General features: G+C 37.4%; 1 protein-coding gene across 1 annotated transcript; it reads right to left on the reverse strand.

The window, feature by feature from the left end:
• Nucleotides 1-5,276: 5,276 nt before the first annotated feature.
• Nucleotides 5,277-13,849, reverse strand: LOC149028076 (Pentatricopeptide repeat (PPR) superfamily protein). Its single transcript, XM_089168368.1, has 5 exons — nucleotides 10,746-13,849; nucleotides 10,568-10,639; nucleotides 9,912-10,118; nucleotides 9,692-9,766; nucleotides 5,277-6,354 (listed from the first exon to the last, which is right to left on the reverse strand). Exon 1 carries the CDS (start codon nucleotides 13,664-13,666, stop codon nucleotides 10,934-10,936), a length of 2,733 nt encoding a protein of 910 aa, XP_089024494.1. The 5' UTR covers nucleotides 13,667-13,849; the 3' UTR covers nucleotides 5,277-6,354; nucleotides 9,692-9,766; nucleotides 9,912-10,118; nucleotides 10,568-10,639; nucleotides 10,746-10,933.
• Between the last annotated feature and the right edge of the window lie 737 nt (nucleotides 13,850-14,586).

Raw genomic sequence — 14,586 nt, forward strand, 5'->3', positions numbered from 1 at the left:
AACAAATGTGCAATAGGCTGTAGTTGATCTTCTATCAATAGGTGATCCAACCCAGTTAGCATAAGAGAATCCTTCAACATTTCTATGTCCATGATTAATGTAAGAAGTCCATGTCCTGGTGCTTTTCTTAAGGTACCACATAATTCAAATAACTGCATCCCAATGTGTTCGTGGGGTAGACAAAAAATTGACTCACAACACTGACAGGAAAGACAATGTCAGGTCGAGTCACAATCAGATGATTTAATTTCCCAACAAGCCTTTTGTACCTTTTTGGATCGTAAAAAATGGTTCCATCTTTTGGCATTAACCTTAAGTTAGTTTCCATGGGAGTGTCTAGGGGTTTTGATCCCAACATTCCTGTTTCAGAGAACAAATCCAATACATACCTCCGTTGAGACAAGAAGATGCCCTTTGTTGATTGGGCGACTTCAACTCCTAGTAAATACTTTAACTTGCCAAAGTCTTTGGTTTATTCTCTTATAAATAGGTCTTTAACCTATCAATTTTGAAGTGTCATCTCTTATAATGACAATATCATCAACATAAACTATAAGGAATATTCTGCTTGCATCAAAGTTTTTAAAGAATATAGAGTGATCACATTCACAGTGAGTCATCCCATACAATAGTAGTGAATGGTCCAAACCATGCTCGAGGTGACTACTTGAGACCATATAATGGTTTGCGGAGGCAAAAAACCTTCCTCTTCTCCCCCTGAGCAACAAGCCCAGGTGGCTACTCCACATACACTTCATCATGCAAATCTCCATGAAGGAATACATTCTTCACATCCAACGGAAACAAGGGCCACTAGTAGGTATTGGCAAGAGAGATTAAAATGCGGATGGAAGTAAGCTTGGCAATAGATGAAAAAGTATCTACATAATCCACTCCATAAACTTGAGCATATCTCTTTGCAACAAGACGAGCTTTTAGGTGAGTTAAAGAACCATCAAGATTAACTTTCACAATGAATGTCCACCGACAACCAATAGCAGTCTTTTCTGAGGGTAAAGGCACACAATCCCGAGTCTGTGTGTCTTCTAAGGCTTGTAATTCTTCATTCATTGCACTGACCCACCCAGGATCAAACAAGGCTTCAAGAACATTATTAGGAATAGGATAAATATCTATAGTAGATAAAGCAGTAGAAAACCCAAGTGATAAAGCAGAATATGAAATAAAGTTAGAGATGGGATACTGAACACAATGATGAGTACCTTTCCGAAAAGCAATGGGAATATCAAGGTCAAATGTGGCAGGAACGTCCTTAGGATCAACAAACAAAGTCATCATAGAGGTAGAAACAATAGGTGCAGAAGGGGGGGGGGAGCAGGTGGTTTTGGAAGGCATATGTACACTTTGGTGATGCCTGATGGAGGTGGAGGTGAAGGAATTGTGCCATGTGGAAAAACACTTTGAAAATAATACATAGATCATCATTTAGGTCAGTTAAGCTAACAGATTCAGGAGAAAAAAGAGTGGACTCAAAATATGACACATCTACAGTAACAAAATATTTTTGTAAGTCGAAAGGAATAACAATGATATCCCTTTTGGGTTCGAGAGTACCCCACAAACATACACTTAAACACATGAGAATCAAGTTTATAGATTCCAAGGCGATGATTACGAATGTAACATAAACAACCAAATACGCTCGGGGGGGGGGAATGCAAATAAGGGAGATGAAGGAAATAACAGAGAATGAGGAATGTCACCTTTTAGTACAGATGAAGGCATCCTGTTAATAAGATAACATGCAGTTGAAATTGCATAAGTCCAAAAGGATTTATGAACTTTCATCTCAAATAAGAGAGAACGGGTGACGTCTAATAAGGGTCTATTTTTTCTTTTTGCAACCCTATTTTGTTGAGGAGTATCAACACAGGAGGATTGGTGAAGAATTCCATTAGAAGCCAAAATTTTACAAAAGGGATCAGAGAAATATTCTTTAGCATTATCACTATGAAAAGTACGAATAGGACAACTAAATTGAGTATGATCAATAACAAAATTGTAGAATATGCCAAATTATTCTGAACAATTTTTTATTAAATAAGCCAAGTGACTCTTGAAAAGTCATCCACAAATGTAACAAAGTATTTGTAACTTGAAATAGAAGTAACAGGACAAGGTCCCCACACAAGAATGAACTAAAGATGAAAGGAGGGCGGTCTGATCTTTTATTTATATGAAGGAAAAACTCACATGATGAAGTTTTCCAAACTGACAAGACTCACCGTCCAACTTAGAAAGAGAATGAAAACGTTTATCTACCAATTTTAAGTTTTCCAAAGAGGGATGCCCCAACCAATAGTGTATTTGATGGGGGATGGAAATACTAGAACAAGCAATAGAGGATATCTCTTCAAACATATATAACCTCCTTGACATAAGGCATCTTCCAAACGTCTTCTTCGTTGTAAGATCTTGAAATAAACAATATCTAGAAAAGAATTTCACTAAACTGTTATTAGTGGAAGTAAATCTATGAATGTATAATAAATTAAAAGGCAAATTAGGTATGTAAAAAATTGAGGGTAGAATAATGGATGGAGTGAGTTGAACTGTAACCATTTCTTTAACATTGATATGAGAACCATCAGCAAGTGTAACCAAAGAGGACGATGGAACAAAAGAGGAAAATATACATGTAGCCCAGGTCATATGATCAAAAGCTCCTGAATCAATGACCCAAGGGCGAGATATGGTTGAAAGGCAAGCGGTAGCATTACCTGTCTGAACAAGGGTGACAGTGGTAGAGGTAGATTGTGGTTGAGTGGCCTGAAATTGAGTGAAATGAATATAATCTTCCTTGATCATCTTTGCAAGCTTACCCTCAAGATGAACTTTAGTAGTTGTAGAGGCTGGTTCAAAAGTGGTGATTGCATTAGCCATGTGTGGGTGCTTCCCATGAAGCTTCCAATAATATTGTTGTATCTGTCTTGGACGACCACAATGATGAAAAGTCTTAACATGTCTAGTACTGTCAATAGAGTAGTGTGAACCTAGATTTTTTTCAGTATTATTTCCTTGAGTTCGTCCTATACTATTCACCAAGGGTTTTTGTCCTCTAGAAATGCCGCGGGAAACTGTTGCCAAAGCTGAATTTTTGTAGAGTTATTGGTACTCTCCCTTGCAACACGAAGAACTCTTGAAAAGATGTCAGTTAACAAGGTACATGATCACTACCAAGAATCTATGCTCTAACTACCTCAAACTCATTTCCAAGGCCTTCCAAGAAACTCATAACAACTAATTGCTCTCTATGATTTTGCATAGTTTTGACATAAGAGGAAATAAGTAAAATAGAATTTAGTTCTTTATACATTATTTTAAAATCTGCAAAATATTGAGTAATATCTCTACCTTTCCTATCTACTCGAAAAAATTTCTGAGACAATTTGGTAGATTCTAGCTAGATTATTCTGACCAGAATACAACACATTCAAATACTCCCATAATTCATTCATAGTTGTAAGTGAGTAATCAAATCAACAATAATATTGGCTAAGGAATTAAATATCTGCCCAAGTATTTGAGCATCAACAATTGCCCAAGTATCATCATCTTTAGGTATAGTCTTAGTCAAATGATCTATCTGTCCTCATCCATTAAGAACAATTCTAATTAGTAACTATAGCCCTCCATTGGTGGAAATTTGATACACCCTCCATTTTCTTCTTAGTTAACCGATAAGAGGATGAAGAAATAATTTCAATCATGGTATTGTACTTGAAGTTTCTCCCATATCCAAACACAATTAAAACCAAATCAGATTAATCTCATAAATTAGATCCGGATTAGTTCCATAAATTAGAATCGAATTAATCTCAGAATCATAATTAATCCCAATAAAAGAACTAGATTGAACCAGCAAACTAACTTAAAATCAATCAAACCAAAGAGAACCAGATTGAACTAGCAATTTAAATCAAAACCAATCAAACCAAAGTGAACCAATAGAACCAATAAGTGAATCAGCTAAACCAAAAATGAACCAACCTTAAAACCCTTTCTTCTTCAAATCGTCTTCTCCAAATCGCAAAATTTCTCCACTAGAAAAGAAAACAAATTCGACACAACTCCTGCAACCACCAAGGCAAACAACAATCGGATACTCGTCCACTAAAGAAAAACCCCAAAAGGGGTACTAACCTTTATCGATATTAGCCAAGAGTTGCCCCAGTTCACCAACGATCGAACTTTAGAACATACCTTCAACCACAAATTCCATATAGTTGTAGCGTGAGATGTTACTTCAATTCTTCAATTGAAACATCAACAAGAGTGCAACGTAAGGTGTTGCTTCCCCTAATTCTTTTTGAATATGACTCTCAAACCAGGTACGATCTCTTTTCCTCTCTTTAGATTCTTTTCTACAGGTAATTTTAGGATCGAATGAAAGGAGAGGGAAAACCTACAACTCTGATACCATGTAAGTTTGAGAAAGAATAAGGTGAAGAACGAGGGAGATGAGAAGATGGAAGTGATGATTTTGTTGTGGAGGCCTAAAGAGAACTTTTGAGCACTTCCCCAAAATAACTTCACTATTTATAGGCTAATTTATAAGTTGATTCTATAGAGAAAACAATGTAAAAACCAAAATAAGAGAGCATCAACCAAGTTCGATTGGTATAGAACACCTAATTACCGCCTCCTTTTTCTATCGAGAGTTAGCGCCTTACGCAATTGCCTTTCCAAACACAAAACAATTATAGAATCCAAATCATTGGGAGGAAAATTTTCAACAACTTTGGGTGGATTCTTCACACGTGTCTAATCTTTAATCTCAAAGCAAGATACTATTTTTTTTAATAAATTAACTAAAATAAAAGTTAACAACTATTTTAGCTAATTTATTAAAAAAAGAAGATCTTGATTTGATATTGAGCACATGACATATATAAAAAACCTAATCATGTGGGTTGAAAATTTTCTTCTCCATCTAGATAGGCGATCTAGATTCGAATAATGGCATTTGAAATGCACATGTTCAGAAGCCAAGAATTATTATAACAAACTTCCGAAAACTCAACTGAAAAGTCTAACTTGAACTAGTTATCAATAGACTATTGAATTCCTTGAAATAGGAGTGAAACCGACAAAGAATGACTTGGAAAATGGCATCAATATCAACAGACGGCAGCTCTCGACATTAATATGCTGAACAAGAAACAGCTCCAAGGCCCAATTATTCAACAATAAGATTAAACTTTCACATTTTTAGAAAGGGGCTTTATGGTGCATTTGACAAGGTTTCTACATCAGAAGCATCGTTTTTTAAAATGTTTTTTGAACAATTTTGAGCATTTGATAAACATGTTTCAAAAATGTTTTTTTAAATATATTCAAGAACAAAAACATATTTGAGAAACATGTTCTCAGAAATCTATTCTGGGTGGAATTTAATTTTGAACAAGTATGGATGATTACCAAAAAAAAATATTATCATCTAAATTAACTACAAAGATGACCACATACTTGAAGTAAAGAGAAATTTAAATTGTACAAAATTCTTAAACAAGATTATTTATTAAGAAAATCTGCTAAATTTAAAGAGTTTTAAGACACATTTAAATTTAAAAGTAAGTTGTAGAACAAATCTACAGAGGTATTTCAAGCATAACATGCCTTCTAGCCATTTCATTAGTAAAAGACATGAACAAACTGCTGTGAGATTGCAACTGTCAACATTTCAACATTCCCCTTCACAGTAATCAATAGGACAACTGCTCAGCTAAATCTACTGTCCAGCCATGTAACATCATACATGAGCTAAGTATAGAGGAAATTTATACTTGTTGGAGTGAAAAAGCATCAGTACAGTAACAAATATCCTTTGGACAACAGTGAAGGAATCAATAAATTAGTACCAAACAAAGAAAAAGAAGGATTATCAAATAGAGCATGAAAAATCTGCCAAATACAATGCATGTGGCTGCAGATATATAAGTTTTAAAGGATAACAGGCTAAGTCCTGACCTGGAATACTACTGGTGCTTGCTTTTGTTGGACAAATCGAAGCAAACTTGCAATACCAACACTCCCAGCACTATTCTGCTGGACATATCTGGCTTCTCGGTTTCCCATCCAAAACTCAAGCAAGCCCATCATAACCATAAGAAAACTTGAACTTTCCCCCAAACGAATTAAAGCCTACGAGAAGTTTGTTCATAAGTAAGAAAGGTTCTTAGGCTACCGGTGACCAGTCAAGTAGGGCACCTATGGGTGGAGCTTTCTCGATCAACTATCTTACTTTGAAGAAGAACGACAGTAAACTCTTCTCTTATGATATTCCAAGTTTCACAATCACCTAGCGATGAATGATCTTCTTGGAGTTCACATCTGCACAAAACAAGAGGCAGAAAGATGACTCCAAATACGTGGAGAGATAACCTTAGAAAGTAGCTAAGGGACTCTGAACAATAAAGCCTCGTATGAAATACCCAAGAGGAATTTCATTATCATACAAATTTATGACCAGATTCCAAAAGAAACAGATAGATTGGGTGACTATAATCAGATAGATTAATTACCCTTCCTGACCATTAAAAGGCAAGGAAGTCTTCATGATATATTTCTCAACTGCCATATGCAGCATTGCTACTGTCTACAATGTGTTTCTCACACGTCCCTGAGGTTCATTGTTCATTTGGAATATTTCCAACAGCCTTAGGGCATGCATTGGTCACATTGCATCTCAACACCCTTGATTTTTTGCCTAAATTCTCCTACTTAAAATCAGTGCTGCACATCAAGAGGAATACAAGAAGCATATTCTCATCATATTTTTGTCCATGTAGTCCAAACGTAATGCATCTAGGCTGTGAGAATTCATACCAAACACAACCTCAACATTTTTCTATGGTTCCAAAAAAGAACAGCAAGCTTTTAGTTCAGTCTCAGACCATAAACAATATTGATTTAAAAACAATACATTTCTGCAAGCTTTAGTTCAGATAAACAAAACAGCAAGCTTTAGGTCAGTCAGACCATAAACAATGTAGATTTGAATACCATAACCACATAGAGGGAATGAAGTTCAGAGTTTCGGCTTTCTTATCAATTGTCGGCAATCAAGGTACCCATCCTACAGTATTTTACTATGGGTATGTTGACATCTAAAAAGGCACTTGTTCTTCTAGTACTTTTCTACTGTTCTACTCTCTTTGCAATGCAAGTTCTCCAAATTCCATGTAATAAATTAGTCAACAGAATTTGAGAACTCTATGAAAAACCATGTATAACTTCAACACTGCAACTCTCTCTCTCATTCATTTTGGGATTCTTAGATTCTCTTTAGGGGTAAAAGAAATTTTATTTATGTGCCATTTTCTTGATAAAGAGCTCAGAAAAGAGAAGGATATATATAAGGTTAGCTAAGGAAGCTAGCTGCACTTCAGTGGGAAGCTTAAGAAGCCAATTGATGGATCTGCTTCTCTCCAGAGACATGAGTAGTGTCAATTTCTCGTGTCTGGTGTATACATGGGTAAGTATAAATGTTAATGAACTGACTCCAAAGAGTCCGGAATAGGATGATGGGGATGGTGGCTTTGATTCAATCCAACAGGAAAGGGGAAAGAAAGAGAAAGAAAAATTAGATGATGGGTGCAGTATAGCATCTATTAGCATGCATGTGAAAACCTGCTGGCAGTGTCTTATGTGTTCTTTTGGTAGCATATATGAAGATCATGTCAAAGTAGCTACACAGTGGTGACTAATTACGGTTCCATACATTTGGCAGGATTGACTAATTAGGATCTACTCCTCTTGAGAAAATTATACTAACCATAGCCATTGCAAATAAAACTGATAATCATATCATGTTCACTAATTCCAGCTGAACCAAAGTGGGTATAAATAACCACAACTCAACATGAATAGAAATCAGAGAACAAAAAAACTAGATGAGCAACAATGTACATTCCTTTTGAATCAAGTTCATGAGATACTCTAAAATCCAACTTAGCTTCAATTGTTACAGAAATAAAAAATAAAAAAGAACAACCACCACTATAGTATAGTGATCTGACAAAGTTTTGAACTTAATATTGCAACACTATAGTCAGATTATACTAATCAATTAAAAAATTATACTAACCAATTAAAAACCCAACCCCCACTTTTCGTAAAATATTTATTAAAGATGCACAAACTGAATTCAAAACCTTTCCTAGGAAATAAAGACAATTGAATAAAGCCTTCTATTAGGCAATGTTTGTTTGCAAAAAAAAATGGGCAAAAAAATAAACATGTGGGACCCATATATAATGGGGTGGGGGAATAGGAAAAGAAAGGAAAGGATTTTGTGATAAAGTTTGAAACATGGGTCCTACTATGTTATTTTCAACACTTTCCCACAAAATCCCACCTATTTTGTGGAGTTTTGAAAAGGGATGGGGTGGAAAAATTAGTATGCCACCTCAACAGACAAGCTTTTGTCAACCTTTTCATCCCAGTGAACCAAACAAGCCACACTTTGGGATTTCATGGAAAAGTTTGTAAGAACAAACTTTTTCCCACCCCACTTCAGATCCAGCAATCAAACGGTGCCTTAATGACAAGAAATCCCAAGAAGACCCAAGAAAGAAGGCATAGAAACAGTTGCAGTTCAGATATGTTTCTAATTTTCTATCTAATGAATTTTGGGAACTTTCCTAAACTGAACAGGAATCTATTTAACATATGCTATGCATGAGGGGGAGAACTGCTATCAATTGTGGCTCTCCCTCAGCTGCTCCATCTACCCTTCTCTTCTCTGCATAGTTTGTTCTTAGAACTGCTGCTGATACAGTCATTATCAAGAAGAGATTCAATAATAATGTTCAACCCACACAAGCAGAGGAGAATTCAACAGAAAAAAGTAAAATTTGTAATATAAGATTGAAAAGAAAGGGCAGACAGAAGCCCCCCAAGGTCTAGAGAAGGCCAAATCTTGAACCACACCAATCATCACAAGTGCTTCCATGGCTACAATAAGATATTGTAAACTGGAAACAAAAATAATAAAAAAACAAAAAAAGCCGACCATAGAGGAATTCTTCCAAGATAAATGAAGTTTAAAGCATCCAAAAGGAACCAAACTGCATTCAAAGCAAAGACTAATGGAGGAAATGACTTCTGCAACTGCTTAACAGAGTCAACCAAAGAACACAGAATTCAGGGAGGCATGCTGGCTTGCTTTCCTACAATTCAAACAAAGATATCACACTGACCCATCCATATTAAAGCAGTAGAAGCAAGCTAAAGGTGTTGTCTATCCTCAACAACCATAGCAGAGTCTGGTAGCATCAAGCTACAATGATATTCTATAGGTTCCACAAATAATGAAGAACAATATATACTTGATACTATCACATTATTCTTGTTAGTTAATAAAGAGAACATGGTGCCAAAGACTTCCACACAAGCAGAGCCCCCCCCCCCGGGGGGGGGGGGGGATAATTTTCCAATGCAGCCTTACTCCAACAATTTTTGCTAAGAGGCAATTCTTGTTATTTTATGATACTCAATATTATTGATCTTATTGTAGATATTAGAAGAAGACATGGGTTGTACATTGGATCTTGAAAAGGTCCATATCAGAAATGGAAAAAACCACAGCTTCATGAACCATAAATATTTCACTAGAGCAAAGCAGATGGTATGGAGAAACCTTCATTGTGAAGTCTACTATGCATACCTAGCCTGCTGTAACTTCTGAAAACATCAAAGCCATCTTTGCAGGAACAGCTCCAGTTCTCTCTTGATTTTGTTCCTGGAATTGGCATAGATCATTTTTTATCCATCAAAAGACAATGACGACAAAGAAGGAGAAGCCAGAAAATGTTAACCAAATATTCACAGTAGTAACAATTACCAGGTGATCAATTTAACTGGATGTTCATAAAAATAACAATTACCAGGTGATCAAGACAATCCTATTCTTCTGGCAGTTCTCTTCTGTCATGAAATCGAGTCATAGACTATATACTAGCAGTCAATAGCAGGAATGACTTTCATGTGAAATCCTGTAACTTCCAGTGAGTTCCCAAAGCTTTTCATCTTATCTTGAAACTACACTTCAGCTTACAGTCATCACACATCTCTGCTGGTGGTGCACCTTGGTCCTGTGAATTGCACAAACATAAATATCCACAAAACACAAGCTATTGCAAAATATTTCATGATCTCACTATCTTGGAGAAGAATGGATGGAGGAAGATAAGGTAGATGAGATGAGCAGGTTTGAGAAAATTTAGAATGTGGAGACAGGAGATAGAGAAAAGACCCTACAACAAAACAAAGGCTCTGCAATGACATGAAGCCCTCTCTTTCAGAGGCTTCATCAAATAGCATGTAGCCCTTAATTGGTTTCACACACAATATATCTATATAGCACCAAGGTAACTGATTTTACAATATACAGCCAGTTAGGAGTCGTTATGTCAGGCGTTGAGCAACTCAATTATTTGCCTATATCATCTTGATGTTGACCATCATTCAGAGTGGAACTTTGTATTCTTCTCCAAAATCGTATTATTATACAGAGGAATGACTGAACAAAATCAGTGCTTACCATCAGAAGCCAATAAAGATGGTTGATACTGAAGCAACGGAGTCTGTGACAATACATAATGGTGGCCAGTAACTGCTTAACCATCAAAAGCCAAAAAGAATGGTTAGCCATGATGCTGAAGTAACTGTTAAGTGCCAAATGTAACATGATGGTGAACATTGTACAAATCACTACTTACCTATCACAATATGATTCACCCATAGATGTTCAATCAACTGCTGTGCCTGCATATGTTTCAGGGAGAGCTCTAGGTTCAAGTGGCATACCACCACAACCAAAATCTTCAGCGACTTTATGCTTGGAAAGATCCCATCCATTTCTGCTTCCTGATCTGAAATGGAAATCCTATTTCTGGCTTTCCAATCATCACTGATGTTTGATGACTGAGAAAGAACTCATCAAGCAGGTTCCATGAATGAGGGCATTGTATGTCACCCGATTTGGTTTCACTTGCCTTCTCAACATATCATCACGTAATTCAAAAGCTCTAGTTAATTCTCCATTAACACAGCACCCATGTATTAAAAAATTATATGCCAAAGTATCTGGGTTCAACCCCTTATTTAGCATTGAATTCCACAGCTCTAAGGCTTCCTGCAAATCACCCCTTCTACAGCACTCATAAATAATTGTTGAGTAACTAATACAATCTGGAGAAATACCGTTTCCTACCATTTCATTAAGGAGTTGAGCAGCATCCTGAGTTCTACCTAATTTACAGAAACCTCGAATAAGTATGTTATAAGTCACGGTGTTAGCTAAAAACCCCTCAACTAATGCTTTATGTAGCAGCATAGCTTTCCCCATTTCTCCCTCCTTTGTGAGGCAGTCAAGGAAACAACCATAAGTGATTTGATTTGGTATCAAGTTCCTAGCTAGCATTTCCTTACAAAGCAGCTCAGCTTTATCCACAGATCCTGCTTTACACAATCCATTTATTAGGATTGTGTATGTAACAACATTCGGAAGGCAACCTTCACAAGCCATCTTATCCCAAAGCTCAAACGCCTTTGTAAGGTTTCCTTGTTTGCAATATGCATCAACAATGCTTGAATAAATTACCTCATCAGGCCTCAAACCTTGACTGTAGATTTCCCTAAGAAGCCCAGATAATTTTGACATATCGTGCTGTTTTAGAACACCATGAATAAGCACACCATAGCAAACTAGATCCATGTCAATTCCTGCTTCCACCATGTGTTTACAAGCATCAAAGGCATCCTGTATCTTTCCTTGTTCACAATATCCTTGAAAAAGTGGACTATAACATATCGCATTAAGTTTAGAATTTTCTCCTTGGAGATCATTGACAAATTCCTTGGCTTCAGACACTCTGCCTGCCAAACAAAGGCCACTTATGAGGGGCCTATAGGTGTATGTATCAGGCGTCAGACCCTTTCTAATCATCTCATCAAGAAGTTCAAAGGCTCTTACTGTATTGCCATCCTTGCAGTGCCCGTCAATCAAGACATTGTACGTTACTTCACTAGGGGTTACATTCCTTTCCAACATTTCCATGAACAACATTTCCGCTTTGACTATCAAGTTTGATTGGCAAAGACCACCAATAAGTGCAGTGTATGTATAGGTATTTGCCGAGATTCCTCTCTCAGACATTTCATTATAAAGCCTAAAAGCTTCATGTAGAAAACCTTCCCTGCAATGGCCACTTATCAATGATGTATAAGTCACAACAGTTGGTGCCAATCCCTTGCTAATCATTTCAGCAAAAACATACCCTGCTTTTTTCAAATTTCCCAACTTACAGTATTCACTGATCAGAGAATTGTAAGGATATACAGTTGCTCGTATCCCTGCCTTTTCCATCCTATCAATCAGACAGAGTGCAGCATCCAGTTTCTCTCTTTTGCAGAATGAGTTAATCATGATCGAGTAAGTAACATCATTGGGAAACAGACCATTCTCCCCCATCTTGGTAAAGAGTAACTCTGCTTCATCCACCTGCCCGTCTTTGCATAAAGAGTTGATCAGGGCATTGTAAACAAACAAATTGGGTACTATACCCAACTTTCCTAGCTTCTCAACCAGGGCAAAAGCCTCTGCAAGTTTCCCCTTTCTCCTCAACGCATCAACCAAGCAGGAGCAAGCAGCTTCACTGGGAAAAAGTCCTGATTCAAGCAATTCATCCATCATTGCCGAAGCCACCCCAATTTCTTCCACCTTGCAGAGACCAAGAATTAGGGTACAGTACGTCACAATGTCAGCTTGCAATCCTTTGTGCCTCAACGAATTCTTCACCTCAACAGCGTCCCGTACTTTCTTAGTCTTGCAGAGACCGTGAATTAAGATATTATAGATCAAGGTGCTCAAATCACTCCCCTCGGATTCCATGTGACTAATCACATTCTTAGCCCCAGTAAAATCCTTCAATTCACAAAAGCTACGAACCATGCCAGCGTAAACATAAAAATCCGGACGAACCCCGGACCTTAGGATCTCTCCAAATATACCCAGAACGATATGAAAACGCCTAATCCTAACTAACCCATTCAATAATGCAACGAAAGTTCTAACTTCAGGCACCAATCTGTGTTGCCTCATAAGCTTAACGACAGCAACAGCATCCAGAATTCTTTTGTTTTGGACAAACTCTTGAAGCAATATATCAAACGCTAGAGTTGAGGAAAACCCGCATTGTTCGTATGCACTAATCAAGGATTCGAAAACTTCCAGAGTAGTCGGTTGACGAAGCAAAAGAGTTTGCATAACCGAAGAAGCAGGCCAGTATAGATCAGAGTGAACCAAGGCATGAATCACGATACAAAAAGATAGCGTGGAGTGATGGAAATGTTTGTGCAGGCCAAGGAAATTGAAGAATCTCAAGGCTAACTTCGCATCATCGATGGTTTGCATCAAAACTTTCTCGACATGGCGAGGCATTAACCTCTGTGAAATGAAATTGCTACTGAAAGAGATTTTCCAGCTATCCCTCCCCATTACAATGTTTGTGAGAATTTTGATGAACCCTTCTTCCTCCTCCTCATCTCCGGCGGATCTCCTGCTGGAAGCGTAGCACAGATTTCTTGTTCTTCTCCAGAAATTACGGTTTTGGATGGGGGAAGGATAAGGGAGCTTCATTGATTTTCAACAAAGAGGGCTTTGTTTCATGCTAAGAAATCTGGGTGCGGGCCATGGTTGGAGTTGCAGTGGATGGAATCGTTAGACCTCAACGGATTCCTCCTGCTGTTCCAACTTCGGCTTCAACCGCCGCAGATCGGAACCCTGAGACCTTTCAGGAGCTCGACACACATGGAGGTTCGAGCAAGGTACTGAACTGAACCGGGCTTGATGTCTCAAGGCCAGAGTGTGCTTACTGGTAGGCCCGTACTCTTTACTTCGCAGCCCAAGCCCCAGCCCAGACCTTCTGTGCTCAACCCAATCCATCATTGATTGACCCGCATTTCTGCCCTAATTCATTGTTGACATATATATAAATCAGTCTCACAGTAAACCCAAAAATAAATAAATAAATAAAAATTATTGGGATAAAATTAGGAAGGAAAATTATTCCTCGTCCCCTTAAGCTGCTTGTGCAAAGGGTTTTGTAAGGGTGTTAATTTAGTACAGTAACGGTAATTCGGTACGGTATTGAATTTGAAAATCTCAAACCATAACCATACCGTACCATATTTATACAATACGGTATGAAACCGGTATAAAATCGGTATGGAAAAATGGCACGGTTCGTTATACGGTACGGTTTTGTTATGGTATTGTATGGGAACAAGTGAGGAAAATCAAACCTTAACAGAAAACTGACAGCAAATTACTTAAAATTCAAATATCTCAACCCAGTAGCATGAGGTTGAATTGTCATTGAATTAATACAACCACCATTCTATGTCCAATCTTATCATATAACACTCACGAATGTCAATGCATTCTCTTACATGCATTTTCCTGCTCTATGGCTGTATTTAATGCAAAGAGAACTCCATGACCTTCTGCTTTCCTTTGCAAGTGAGCTCAAAAGTGCATGTATCACCTACCTTCAAGCC

This window comes from Hakea prostrata, chromosome 1 (genome assembly GCF_041222555.1).
Source record: "Hakea prostrata isolate BN-2017 chromosome 1, UWA_Hpros_2, whole genome shotgun sequence".
Classification (NCBI taxonomy): Eukaryota; Viridiplantae; Streptophyta; class Magnoliopsida; order Proteales; family Proteaceae; genus Hakea; species Hakea prostrata.

What these genes read in the sequence shown, in the direction of transcription:
- LOC149028076 (XM_089168368.1), bottom strand. Translation starts at nt 13,666, where the DNA reads ATGAAGCTCCCTTATCCTTCCCCCATCCAAAACCGTAATTTCTGGAGA.